At 49.6% G+C, this 13,023-nt stretch overlaps 1 protein-coding gene across 9 annotated transcripts in view; it reads right to left on the bottom strand.

Moving 5' to 3' along the window:
* PEMT (phosphatidylethanolamine N-methyltransferase) overlaps positions 1-13,023 on the bottom strand; it is a 74,960-nt gene that overhangs the window by 16,735 nt on the left and 45,202 nt on the right. For 7 of the 9 annotated variants that reach the window (XM_075994073.1, XM_075994079.1, XM_075994075.1 and 4 more), the window contains exon 3: positions 9,025-9,150. The exons of the other annotated variants lie outside the window; for them this stretch is intronic. In XM_075994073.1, the coding sequence (XP_075850188.1) occupies positions 9,025-9,150 (126 nt within the window). The remainder of the gene's footprint in view (positions 1-9,024; positions 9,151-13,023) is intronic. 9 annotated transcript variants of the gene reach the window in all.

Here is a 13,023-nt window from a genome sequence, read left to right as displayed (position 1 = left end):
TGTGCGCGGTCTCCAGGCTCTGAGGCTGGGCTCCCTCCGCTGGCCTGCGGTGTTCTGGGCACAAAGGGACGTCCTTCCTCGAGGGCCCATCAGGACCACTCTGCCACCCTCCACCCCACACGGCCCCCAGCAGAGCCAGCCACACCTGCCCCTTGGCCTGGGGGGGGAGGGGGACAAATGCACTTTCAGAGCCATCCAGTGAAGGCAGAAGGCCGCGGGCCGGAGAGCGGCCGGCAGGAAAGAAAGCGAGGAAACAGCAAACGCCAGAGTAACTACTCTCGGCCTCCCTCCAGGCTGCCTTTTCCCCCACTCGGCTGTTATTTCCAGGCAATCAGTGGATCAGCAGCCAGTGGGACGCCCGGTGACTTCCCTCCCTGCCTGACACTCCGCGTGCCGGCCTCAGGCGCCAGCTTGCCCGTGGGCCGAGGAAGGGCCCAGCGAGGGCCCCCATGCTGCAGGCCAGCCCTCCCCAGCTGCAGGGGGACTGCCCCCGGCTTTAGCTCGTCTTCTAGATTCCCAGAATCCCAAAGTGGGATTCACTTACTCTTCACCCCCCATCCCCAAATCCCCTCTCCCTGGAGTTGCCAGACAAATACAGCCCCCACCCCACTAAAGTGAAATGTCAGATAAAAAACAAATCATTTTTATGTAAGTTGTCCCAAATGAGATTTTTTTCTTTTTTTAGGAGGCAAGGTCTCCCTATGTTGCCCAGGCTGGTCTCAAACTCCTGGGCTCAAGCGACCCTCCCGTCTCAGCTTCCCGAGTAGCTGGGACTACAGGTGTGACACCAAGCCCGGCTGAGACATTCCTGAATACTAAAAAAATCATGTGTCGATCACCTGAAATTCGGCTGTAACTGGGGCCCTGTGCTTGCCCCGGCTCAGCCTGGCAGCCTGGCCTCCCTCACCCCGACAGGGCTCACCGGCTCAGCTCCGGCACAGCCAGGCCTCTCCCACAAATGTTGGGTCGTTTTCTTTTCTTTTTTATTTTTTTTGCAAATCTCTCCCATAGGCTGAACTCTAGGGCAGAAGAGACAGGACACAGGCCAGCGGAGCGAGAAGAACACGGGGACAGGTGGAGATCCAGGGACACCAATCCAGCCTGGCTGCCACCAGCAAGCCACACGTCGTGGTGCATCACTCAACTGCCCCACCCCGACCAAGTCAGCAGTAAATTATGAAACACAAGGGGACGCCCCCTTACCCACCCCCCGTGTGGCGGGAGGGTCAGAGCGGTGGTGGCTCCACTGCAGCGCAGGGCACAGGAGAACGCCCTTCTCGCCCCGGGCCCACGGCTGCCAGCAGGGACTGGGTCTGATTCACTTCCGGGTCCCAGGAGAACGGACCCTCGCGTGCTGGCCAGGACCCACGCTTCTTCCTGGCACTCTGCAGAGCTCTATTCTTGGTGTCCCTGGGGACTGCACCCCTGGACTCAGACAGAGGTCACAGCTCGTAGCCCAAGATGTGTTTTGTTCAAACTCAAAGCATTGAAAAAATATTTGATCCAAAATTAGACACTCAAGAGTTTTTCAGATAAACACCCAGGCCTCCAGTTTGTGTAGATCGGCCTCAACGATGAGTGGCCTACGGCCCCGCAAGGTCACCGCCGGCCAGCTGTGCAGTGAGGGCCGAGAAGCAGGACACCCCCGGGCCTACACCCTTCCCTAGGGACGTCCTATCTGCCTCTCACATTTCCTGTGCGTCCTTGCGGGAGGGCCGCTGACTGTTTAAACGCCCCATGTGAAGTGCCATCCACGCTCCCCTCATTCGTGAAAGGACTAACTCGTGCACCCGCCGCGGTGCCCGCGGGACAGGGCTGCTCAGAGCTTCGCGTCCTGGGCCCAGACACCAGCTCCTCTACTTGCTACCTTGGACAGGTTATTTCCCGTCTCTCTGCCTCGGTTTCCCGATCCGTCAAACAGAAGGATAACATACTACCTAACAGCACTGCAGCAGGGATTAAAGGAATCCCTGCGAGCGAGATCCCTGTGGCACCTGTCCCCATTCCGACGCCAGTGCTGTGGTTTGTTTTTCTTCGGTGTGGACAAATGGGTGGGAGTTGAGAGGCATGAGGAAGGCCAGCTGTCGCCTGACAGGCTGCTGCAAAGCTGATGAAGAAAGCCTGTTGCAAAGCAGTGTCCCTGGGGAGGGGACAGACAGACAGACCTGTGCCACACTGGGCTCGCTCGTGCCTCGTGCCTCCGGAAGCTCCTCCTCTCCGCTGTGTCCCCCATGGCTAAACCCGCCCAAGAGCCCAGACGCAGTCACAGGGTCGAGGGTCCCATCTGAATTCCTCAGCCAGGAGTCATATCCCTGCCAGCCTAGGGCACTCAGCCTGGGTACCTGGGCGGGGGTCTGTGAGCACCCCAAAACTGCAGCAAAGGGCTAAGTGCTCTGTGTTTGTAAATTTTGCTGAGCAGGAGCCAGTGTTTCCATGAGCTTTTCAAAGGGTCTACAGGAGCTGCTGACGGAGCCCCGGCCCTTTTGTCCCGAGGACAGGGGCCACTGCCAGCAGTTGGACTGGGGCACTCAGGGTTCCTTCTGCCCCCTCTGGCCTCTGCCCGGAGCTCCTGCAGCCCGCCCAGCCCCTCCGCCTGCCCATTCCCGCCAGGGGAGGTCCTGTGTGGCCCGGCCGCAGCCAGGGCCCTCTCACTCCTCTGACCTCAGCCACACACTCCCCTGGTGAGCTGTGACCACGGCCTAGTGGGTCACAAGGCACCGCCTCTGTCTGCGCTCACGGTGAATCCGGAGCTCAGCAAACACCAGCCGCGTGCGTGCCCAGCGATGCGGCAGCTTCAGAGCGCCAAGGCCTCCTGTCCGCCTCCCGCTTGGCGCCCGCCCACCCTGCAGGGAGGCAAGGTGGGGCCGCCCAGACGGTCTGTACCGGGAGCAGCAGCTCTGGCTGGAGAGGGGCTGGCCTGCTGGGGGGCTGGAGATGGAGCCACGGAGGGCTGGGGGACATGGGGCTCCACGCTGAGGCCCCCGGGTGCAGCGTGGCTACAAGGGCTCAGCCCTTTCCTCACGTGCAGGATGACGTGAGAGTGACGCAGGGGTTGGAGCCGGGGAGGTCCCCAGGGCAGCCTGCCAGTGCTTGGCTCCTGTCTCAGCCTCGTCCCAACCTGGCGCCCCCAGAACCACAGGCTCTAATGGGGGTGGGCACCTCGAAGGCTGCCGAGCCCAGCCGCCCCCGCCCCTCCCAGCGAGAAACTCAGGGCTCCTCAGGCAGCAGGAGGCAGGATCTGGATCCCGCAGGCCCGTTGGAGCTGCCGGGACGGCTGAGGCTGCCAAGGCCACACGCTGCTAAAGCGCAGTATTTGTCTGCTTCTCCAGACACCTCCAGGGCCCCCCAGGCCTGATGGCCCATGCCCAGCAGCATGAGGATGGCTCATCTGGGGCGTGTTTCCTTCCTACTGTGAGATCAAGGTCAATGTGATACCGTCAAACACGCTGTGTGTGCATAGCCAAGTGCTATCCAAGAGGCACACATCTGGCAGGGCCTGGCCCCTCTCCCTCCTTACCACAGCCCGTGTGTGGTGTGGTGGTCACGGGAGCTCAGGGAGCCCAGTGCAGGGACCCTGGGCCAGCATGAGAGCCCGTGTGTGCCCAGACCAGCTCCCCCAGGCCACGCCATGCCCTCCTCCTCCTCCTCTCCCTCCCTTGCACACACACCAGCCCAGCCAGCCCCATGACCTCACTCACACCTGCCCTGCCCCCCACCGGCTCCACCCTGCCCTGCCAGGTGCACACAGCCCCAGCTCCTCGAAGAGGCCTGCCCTGTCTAGCCAGGGTGCCCCCTCCCACAGCACAGGCTCAACTGCCCTCTCCCACGATGCAGCCTGCCCGTGCCTCCGAAGGTCATTGGTCATTGCCTGCTCACCCCCACCAGCTTGTGCAGTGAATTGATCAATGTCCAAGGTACATCCAAGATTTCCCCTGCAGTGAGTCACACTGCACCCCAGCAGTGGCACGACCTGGCTTCACACCCCAGGGGCTGCAGTGCTCACAGGCAGCACTCCAGCCTCGCTACTCTGCTCCCCTTCCCAATGGCTGTGAAGGAGCAGCAGCGCCGTGAGGAACGGCCCCTGCAGACGGCTGCTGCACTATCTATGACATCCCCTAAAGATGGCACCCACCCCAGTGCCCATCAGCAGGGGGTGAGCTGGTGGAGTGAATGACTCGGCAGAGAAAGGAAGGAGGGAGATTTCTACCTATCACCGTGCCATAAGCTCCAGGACGCACTGTCACATGACAAAGCAGGTGCAGGAGAACGTGCACCCGGCCTGTTGTGTGAAAACTGAGAGGGGTGGGGGCACATGCACACACAACACTTGCTTATACTTCCAAAAAGAAACGATGGCTAAACCAAAAGCCAATCAAAATTACTCCCTACAGGTGAGGTAGGGGATAGATGCCAGACATTTATGAATGTTCTTTGTTTTATAAGGTTGAATATGTTTTGCATAATTAAGAGTAAGAACAAAGGAATGGCTAAAAAGCCAGAACCTAAGTAAAGTAAACTAACCGTATATCAAGTTGTTGGTAAAAACACAAGTAAGAGTTTTTTCAAGTGATTCTAAAACACCATATTTTGATTAATCCTCCCTCCTACAACATAGTCTAAGGACAAAAAGAACCAGAAAGAAATTCTAAACTGCATCCAGTAAAACTATTGTTAGTAATAAAATAGTTAACAATATAGATATTGTTATTTTGACTATATTTACATTAATTATGTTAACACATTTAGGAGCTAGGCTTCCCATATAAGAGAAAACAGATATAGAAATGAAATTAAAAGGTTAAACAAAACCTTTTGGAATGGAAATATCAGTATGAATTCATGATTTCTTTCTTTCTCTAAAAAGTCCATTTTTCCTAGTTCTGTCCACTTAAAGAGGCCTGGAACAATGGCCACCTCGGTTGCAATGAACACCCCTAGCATTCCCATTGTGGTCTATAAATAGACCTATTTATCAGCTCTGTAAAGAGCTGATTCCAGTCTAGTACAGGAAACGTATAAAATGTTGAGCTTGAGAATGAAAGTTGTTAAAGACTAAATGGGAATGTCAACATAATACTAACAAGCACTTAAAGAGTCCCCAACTGGCAGAAAAGGTGCATGCTGAGCAACAAAAGTAGCCACAGTGAAATGAAATATGTCAAATACATGCACACACACCCATGCCCCCACACACTAATCATTAGTCTCTTTGGAAGTTGCTAAGACACTAACACGTTATTCTGAAAATCAGTTTTAAAAAGGGCAAAAATTAAGCATTTATCTTGCCCTTCCTAAACCGACTATATTTCAGGGTAATCATTGATGAGGAAAAGTTCATCTTTATAGAAGAATCACAGCTAATAAATGCAGGAGGAATGAGAGAATTAAAATATCACCATTTCTCAACTCCTAATGAAATAAGGGACCCAGGCAACACCCACCAGGGACTGAGAGACCATCAGGGAAAGGCTATGAACTTGACAACGGAGGGGCCAGGCTGACCTCGCCAAGTCCACTGGTTCATCTCAGTATCACTAAAAGTGGAGTTTCCTGGTGTGATGCAACAGGAAATATGAGGGTGAACAATTGAAAACTGCCGTTTCTGTAGGGCAAAGAGTCAAATATTGGCAATTTCATGTATTTCAACCACGCACATAGCACATTCTGTCATGTATTCATGTCAAGAAAAGTCAAACCTCTATATCTGACTTTTAGTTTATAGGAAACAAATGGAAACAGAGGGACATATTTTTAAATATCCCAAGGATATAGTCACTGAAAGCTAGAAAATTCTACCGAACAAATGACTATTTCTTCAATAAATAAATGAAATAGGAGGAAGGGAGTAAAGGGACTTAAAAATCACTTCAGCCAAATGCAATGTGTATGTAACTGAGGGAACAGCCCGAAAAGGGGTAAAGTGATAAGCTGTCTCTTTAAAACTGAAAACCGTCCCTTTAAAAGCTCTGTATTTGTGCTTATAGATAGGAAAATGGTACTTTAAGATGCAAGTCTGCCTTTCCCTCATTTGCCAGCAAATTAATAAACCTCCCTTTACTTCTCCTCAAACCACTGTCTTCATTCTTATAATGCGGTCTCGGGGACGAGTGCCCAACTTTGGGTAAGAGGTAGACCTTATTAGAATCCTGATACAAACACATCAACTATAAGAAGACATTTTGGGGACAATCGGAAAACTGAACATGGGCTGAGTATTAAATGATATCAAGATCCATTACTGTTATTCTTTCTACTTCCAGCCAAGATGGATGGAGTTTACACTCTCATATTGTGAAATAAATATTTGGTCTTTGACCTGTTTCCCCGACAACAACTCTTAAAATCCTTGGAATCTCCCAAGTGATGTCTTTTTGTGTGCTAATGACTGGCTGGTGGCTGGCAGCCTCTAGGCAGCTACAGGATGGGGGATGGTCACCAGGAAGACCAAGGCAGGATTGGCAGGTTGGGACTTCCAGCCCTACACCCTAGGTTAAATTGATCACCAATGGCTAATGATTAAATCGATCCTGCCTGCATAATGCAGCCTCCATTAAAACCCAAAAGCACAGGGTTTCGGCAGCAGAGCACGCGGAGGTGCTGGAGGGTGTCGCACCTGGGTGGTCTTGGAAGCTCTGCACTGTGTCCCCATACCCCACGCTCTGAATCTGTCCATCCGTGTCCTTTGTAATAGCCTTTATAATAAAGTGGCAAACATGGTTCCCTAAGTTCTGTGAGCTGCTCTACCAAATTAATCAAATCCAAAGAGGGGGTCATGGGAACCCCAACTTGAAGCTGGTTGGTCAGAAACTCGAGAGGCCCAGACTTGAGAGGAGTGGGGAGCGGGGGCTGCCTTACAGGACTGAACCCTCAACCTGTGGGATCTGATACCACCTCCAGGTAGACAGTGTCAGCATTGCAGAGCTGATTGCTTACTTAGGGGTGGGGAGAAGCCCCCCATACACACACATTTGGTCACAGGTGTCTGTCTTCTGTGTTGATTATTGTTGTTGTATGAGAGAATAGAAAAAGCACTTTAAGTTTGCGTGTGAGGTTTTTCTTGCATTCACCCTCTCACCTGAAGCAACCAAAAAACAGACAGATATATATATAAAACAATGGCTTTCAAGACACTGTACCTAAAGGAATGAAGGGCATAATTTTAACCTAACCGTATCAACAATCATATTAAATGCTAATGGCCCAAACATCCCAATTAAAAGAGAGAGATTGTTAGGTTAAATAAAAGAGTAAGAGCTAAGAAGAAATATACTTACAAAACACAAATAGGTCAAAAGTAAAAGGATGTCAGAAGACACAATCATGCTAACACTAAAGAAAGCAGGCGTGGTAATATTAATATAAGACAAAGTAGATTTCAGAGAAAAAATTATTATCAGAGATAAATAATTTTTATAATGTTAAAAGGATCACTTAACCATAAGGACATAATAATCCTAAAAAATATTCATGTACCCAATACCAGAACTCTATAGTATAATAAGTAAAAACTGATAAAACTGTAAGAAGAAGCAGGAAAAACTTCAATTATAGTCAGAAATATCAATACACTTCTCTCAATAATTGAAAGAACAAGTAGAAAAACAGAGGGATACAGAAGATTCGAATACTATCAGCCAATTTGGCATATTGACATTTATAAAGTACTTCCTCAACAACAGCAGAAAACACATTAGTTTCAAGTACACACATGAGATTTACCAACATAGACCATATTCTTGGCCATGAAACAAATGACAATAAATTCAAAAGAATCCAAATCACACAAAATATGCTCTCTGGTCACAATGGAATTAATTAGAAATATTAATAACAGAAAGATCTCTGAATAAAATCCCCAAATAATAGGAAACTAAGCAACACATTTCTAAATAACCAACTCATGGGAAAAAGAAGAAATCAAAAGGAAATTAAAAGGATTTTGAATTGAATGGAAATGAAAACATAATCAAAATTGGTGGAATACTGCTAAAGTAGTCCTTAGGGGAGATTTATAGCACTGAGCATTTATATTAAAAAAAGAAGAAAGGTCTCAAATCAATGGTCTCAGCTCTCACCTTAAGAAACTAGATAAAGAAGAGCAAATGAAACCCGAGCAAGCAGAAAAAAACAAAATTTGGAGTGAAAATCAATGACATAGAAAAACAATAGAGAAAAAAATCAATGAGACCAAGAACTGGTCTCAGTTCTTTAAGAAGATGAATAAAATTGATAAACCTTTATCCAGACTGATCAAATAAAAAAGAGAACAGACACAAATTCTCAATATCAAGAATGAAAGAAGGCCGGGCGCGGTGGCTCACCCCTGTAATCCTAGCACTCTAGGTGGCCGAGGCAGGCGGATTGCTCAAAGTCAGGAGTTCAAAACCAGCCTGAGCGAGACCCCATCTCTACTATAAAAAAAATAGAAAGAAATTAATTGGCCAACTAATATATATAGAAAAAATTAGCCGGGCATGGTGGCACGTGCCTGTAGTCCCAGCTACTTGGGAGGCTGAGGCAGGAGTTGAGCCCAGGAGTTTGAGGTTGCTGTGAGCTAGGCTGACGCCACGGCACTCACTCTAGCCTGGGCAACAAAGCGAGACTCTGTCTCAAAAAAAAAAAAAGAATGAAAGAGATGATATCACTATGGAGCCTGCAGATGTTGAGAACATTATACAGAACTGTATTAACTCCCTCAAGAAGAAAAAAGAAAAAAAATTGGAAAAAAAAAATAGAGAACATTATAAGATAAGATTATAAGAGAATATTATAAAAACTTTATGCCAATTTGGTGATTTCCATCAAATATTTAAAGAAGAGATAATACCGATTATGTACAAACTCTTCTAAAAAATTGAAAAAGAGGGAACACTTTCTAACTCATTCAATGAGGCCAGTATTACTTGATATCAAAATCAAAGATATTACAAGCAAAGAAAAGTATAGATAAATAGCCCATATGAACATAAATGTAAAAAGTCTAGACAAAATTTTAGCAAATTAGCAAATGGTATCCAACAATACCGTTAGAAGAGGTCCAGCATAATGGCTCACATATGTAATCTTAGCACTTTGGGAGGCTGAGGCAGGAGGATCGCTTGAAGCCAAGAGTTCAAGACCAGCCTGGGCAAGATAACAAGACCCCATTCTCTACAAAAAGTAAAAAAAACATTAGTGGGGCATGGTGGTGCTCACCTGTAGTCCTAGCTACTCAGGAGGCTGAGGCAGGAGGATCATTTGAGCCCAGGAGTTTTAAGGTTGTAGTTATGATGATGCCACTGCACTCTAGCCTGGGCAACAGAGACCTTGTCTCACAAAAAAAGTTAAAAGGATAATATATCACGACCAAGGGTTGTATCTCTGGAATGAAAGCTTAGTTTAACATTCAAAAAGCAATCTATGTAATTCACCATATAAACAAGTGGATTAAGAAAAATATTATGATAATCATAATAGACACAAAAGAACATTTGACAAAATCCAATGTACATTTCTGATAAAAATTCTTAGCACACTAAGAATACAAGAAAATTTCCTCATCTTAATAAAGGGCATCTATGAAAAACCTGCAGCATCATACTTAAGGGTCTGAGACTGAATGTTTACACTCTAAGACCAGGGAAAAGACGTCCAATCACACCTGCACTCAACGTTGTCCTGCAGGTTCTACCTAGATCAATAGAGTGAGACAAAGAAATAAGATTAGAAAGGAAAACGTAAAGCTGGCTTTATTCACAGACAACAACAAACATCTAGGTAGAAGATCAGACAGAGCTACAAATATTAGCCAGACCTGCACGCCAAACACTGTGAAACACTGCCGAGAGATCTAAATGGAGACACAGTGTTCATCAACACGAAGACTCAATAGTATTAAGATGTCAGTTCTCCCCAAAATGCATCTACAGACTAAACACAATGCCAATCAAAATCCCAACAGGCTTTTTGTTACAAATTGAAAACCTGATTCTAAAATCCACATGAGGCAGGGCACGGTGGCTCATGCCTGTAATCCTAGCACTCTGGGAGGAAGCTCAGGAGTTCGAGACCAGCCTGAGCATGAGCGAGACCCCGTCTCTACTAAAAATAGAAAGAAATTAATTGGCCAACTAAAAATATATAGAAAAAGTTAGCAGAGCATGGTGGCACATGTCTGTAGTCCCAGCTACTCGGGAGGCTGAGGCAGGAGGATCACTTGAGCCCAGGAATTTGAGGCTGTTGTGAGCTAAGCTGATGCCATGGCACTCTAGCCTGGGCAACAGAGTCAGACTCTGTCTCAAAAAAAAAAAAAAGAAGATAAAGAAGGACTCACTGTGAATAAATGGATTCAAACTCTGGGTCTGCCCCACCTCTGCCCCCTGCATGAGTGTGTCCTGCAACATTCCTAGGCCCCAGAGAATGAGGGTCTGCACCTGCCAAGTCTTGTCCACCAGCCCTCTGAAGCCAAGAGGCTGAGCAAGGACCCAAGCCCAAAACCTGACCTCACCATACCATCTCCCCTTACTTGGACCCAGAGCCTTTGACCTTGGCATCACCCAACAAACTCGGGCCAAGTTCAAAGACCTCTTCTGCCCTCCCCAGCTCACCCGGGACAGCCAGCACCTCTGGTCCAAAGCACACCTGGCTAGCTTCCCGACCCTGCCTCCCAGAGACATTTGTCACCTCTGTCCGGAACTCAGCACTCCTCTGTGAAGAACAGACCAGTAAAGGCAAGTTCATGGAACTGTCCCACCACGGCTGGCTCCCGCGGGTTTGGGCAGAGAGAGAATGGCACAGAGCCCTCCCGGCCCAGCAGGAAAGTCAGTGGTGCTCAGTTCCTGCCACCCTCCCTCAGGAGGGCCTGTCACACCTGGGGGCCCACCTGCCAGGTGAGGCTCGATGCTGTATGCTCCCTGTGACAGCTGGAAGGGCCCATCAGCTCTGTGGGGCCCGGTGTGGCTGGGAGTGGGAACAAGCCAGCTGACGGTGCCAGCCTTGCTCTGGATGGCTCTTGCTCATGGTGCTGTCTGGGCCAGCCTGGCCTGAGTGGCAGGCACAGGGCCCACACCCCTAAACCCCAGGAAATCCACCCCAGCCAGCACTGGAACCCGGCCCTGTGAGGTCAGCAGAGCGAGGTCCAGCTCTGCAGATGCCTTTACAGGCCAGGCCAGCATGGAGCCGATGGGGTGACTGCCACGTGCTCCACCGATGGGCCCGGAGGGGGGATTTAGGCTGGACGATGGCTCCTTTCCCTGAATCCATTCAAAGTCTCTGAGCCCCTGCTCACACAGCTGGCTGTGTCCTGAACGCCAGGCTGCTGCAGCCTGGACAAGAAAGGCTGAGTGTCCTCAGAGATCACGGTCTTTGACTCGAGCTCCACAGTCGCCTGCCCGGCTGCCAGGACGAGGCCCACACCTGTTCCTGGGCGTGGCTTCTTCACCCATCCCTTGACTTGCTGCTGAGACCACCCCCTCAAGAGGGCAGATCCTGTCCCTGCAGGTCCCCGGGGCCCACCCTCTGAGGGCTGGCCCCAGCCCAGAGGGAGAAGCCAGCTCCCCACGGAAGGCTGCGGCTCCAGCCAACACGCAGCCCTCACCCGAACCCTACAGCCCAGCAGCCTCACTACACGCCACTCATCGTCCATGCGTCACGCTCTCCTCGTGGACACCTCTTCCATCCCTGGTGTTTGTCTTTGGGGGCAACTCGGGTGCAGAAATAAGGCAGGGTAGGAGAATGTATAGGAAACTCTTTGCCCCTGGAGGCTCTGCCCTGTGGCAGAAGGTGAGTAGACAAGACTTCCGACATGCCCGGGGCCAGGTGGGGAGACAGATCAGACTGCCCAGTCCTGACCCTCACTCTGCTTCCTAGCAGTGTGACCTTGGACAAGTCGCCTGTTCTCGCTGAGCCTTGCTTTCCTTGGGAGGGAGATTTGAGATGTGGACAGTGTGTGCTGCGGGGCCCAGCATGGGGTATTAGGCAGGTGTCCTTCCTGCCGCCCTTGTGGGTGGCTCAGGGAATGTCTACTGACTTGGAAGATGGTCACAGAGCTGTGAGTTGGGTGTGACCTCCTGCTCCCGGAGGATCAGGACAGGAAGCACAGGGAGCAGTCAGCTGGCAAATGCCCTCAGGAAGGGCAGAGCCTGGCTGTTAAGTTAGGACCGTGGCAAGGCCTGTCATCACCGTCTGACCTGGCCACCCCTCTCTGTGATAGGGGGCCGGTCCAGGGCCTGGGTCCCAGGGCCCTTCAGGGCCATAATGGCGGAAGGAGGGTGCTGACAAGCTGGGTTCCAGAGCCCCCCGGACAGGGAAGCAGGGAAGTGACTTGGTCAATACCCACCATGGCTTGGGGAGCTGCCTCAGTCCTCACTTAAACAAATCAAATATATATTTTAAAATTAACTTAATAAACACACTGAAGGGGAAGGGGGAGGTAATTGCTTTATCAATTCTGAGATTCATTTAAATATGTGGGCTTTCCTACTGCATTTATAATGTTTGATTTAGGCATAGCTTTTTTTAGATTTTATTTTTTTAATAAAACAAGGCCACCTGTACAGAGCAACTGGAAAAATAGCCGAGGAGTGACTCTTCAACTATTAACCAAATACAGCACAAACGCCGGTCTGCCTTCTTGGTCAATATTGACATGGACTTCAGCCTGCCTGGGAAAGGAAATTTGAAAATATTTGGTGAGCGTGGAGTGGTTGTCCGGCTACACAGGCCTGGGCCGCAGCTGGGTTCAGGGTTCCCAGCCGCCTTTTATGGGCATCCCAGGAGGGGCACCGGGAGAGACCTTATCACCATCATCACCATCACCGTGCTAGCAGCAGCTGCTGCCGGCCGCTTTTTGTTTTGTTTTGCTTTTTTAAAAAGATTAGTATATTTTAGAAGGCAGAACTTTTCAAAAAACAGTTTAGGTCAGATTTATTGAGGTAAAATTCATATACAGTAAAAATTACTCTTTTTAACATACAGATCTATGAGTTTTGACAAACATCACCAAATCCAGAAAGCTCCCCGTGCAGTTGCCCCACCCCTGACAGC

This window comes from Microcebus murinus, chromosome 18, assembly GCF_040939455.1.
Source record: "Microcebus murinus isolate Inina chromosome 18, M.murinus_Inina_mat1.0, whole genome shotgun sequence".
NCBI lineage: Eukaryota > Metazoa > Chordata > Mammalia > Primates > Cheirogaleidae > Microcebus > Microcebus murinus.
This window is presented reverse-complemented; position numbering and strand designations above follow the sequence as displayed.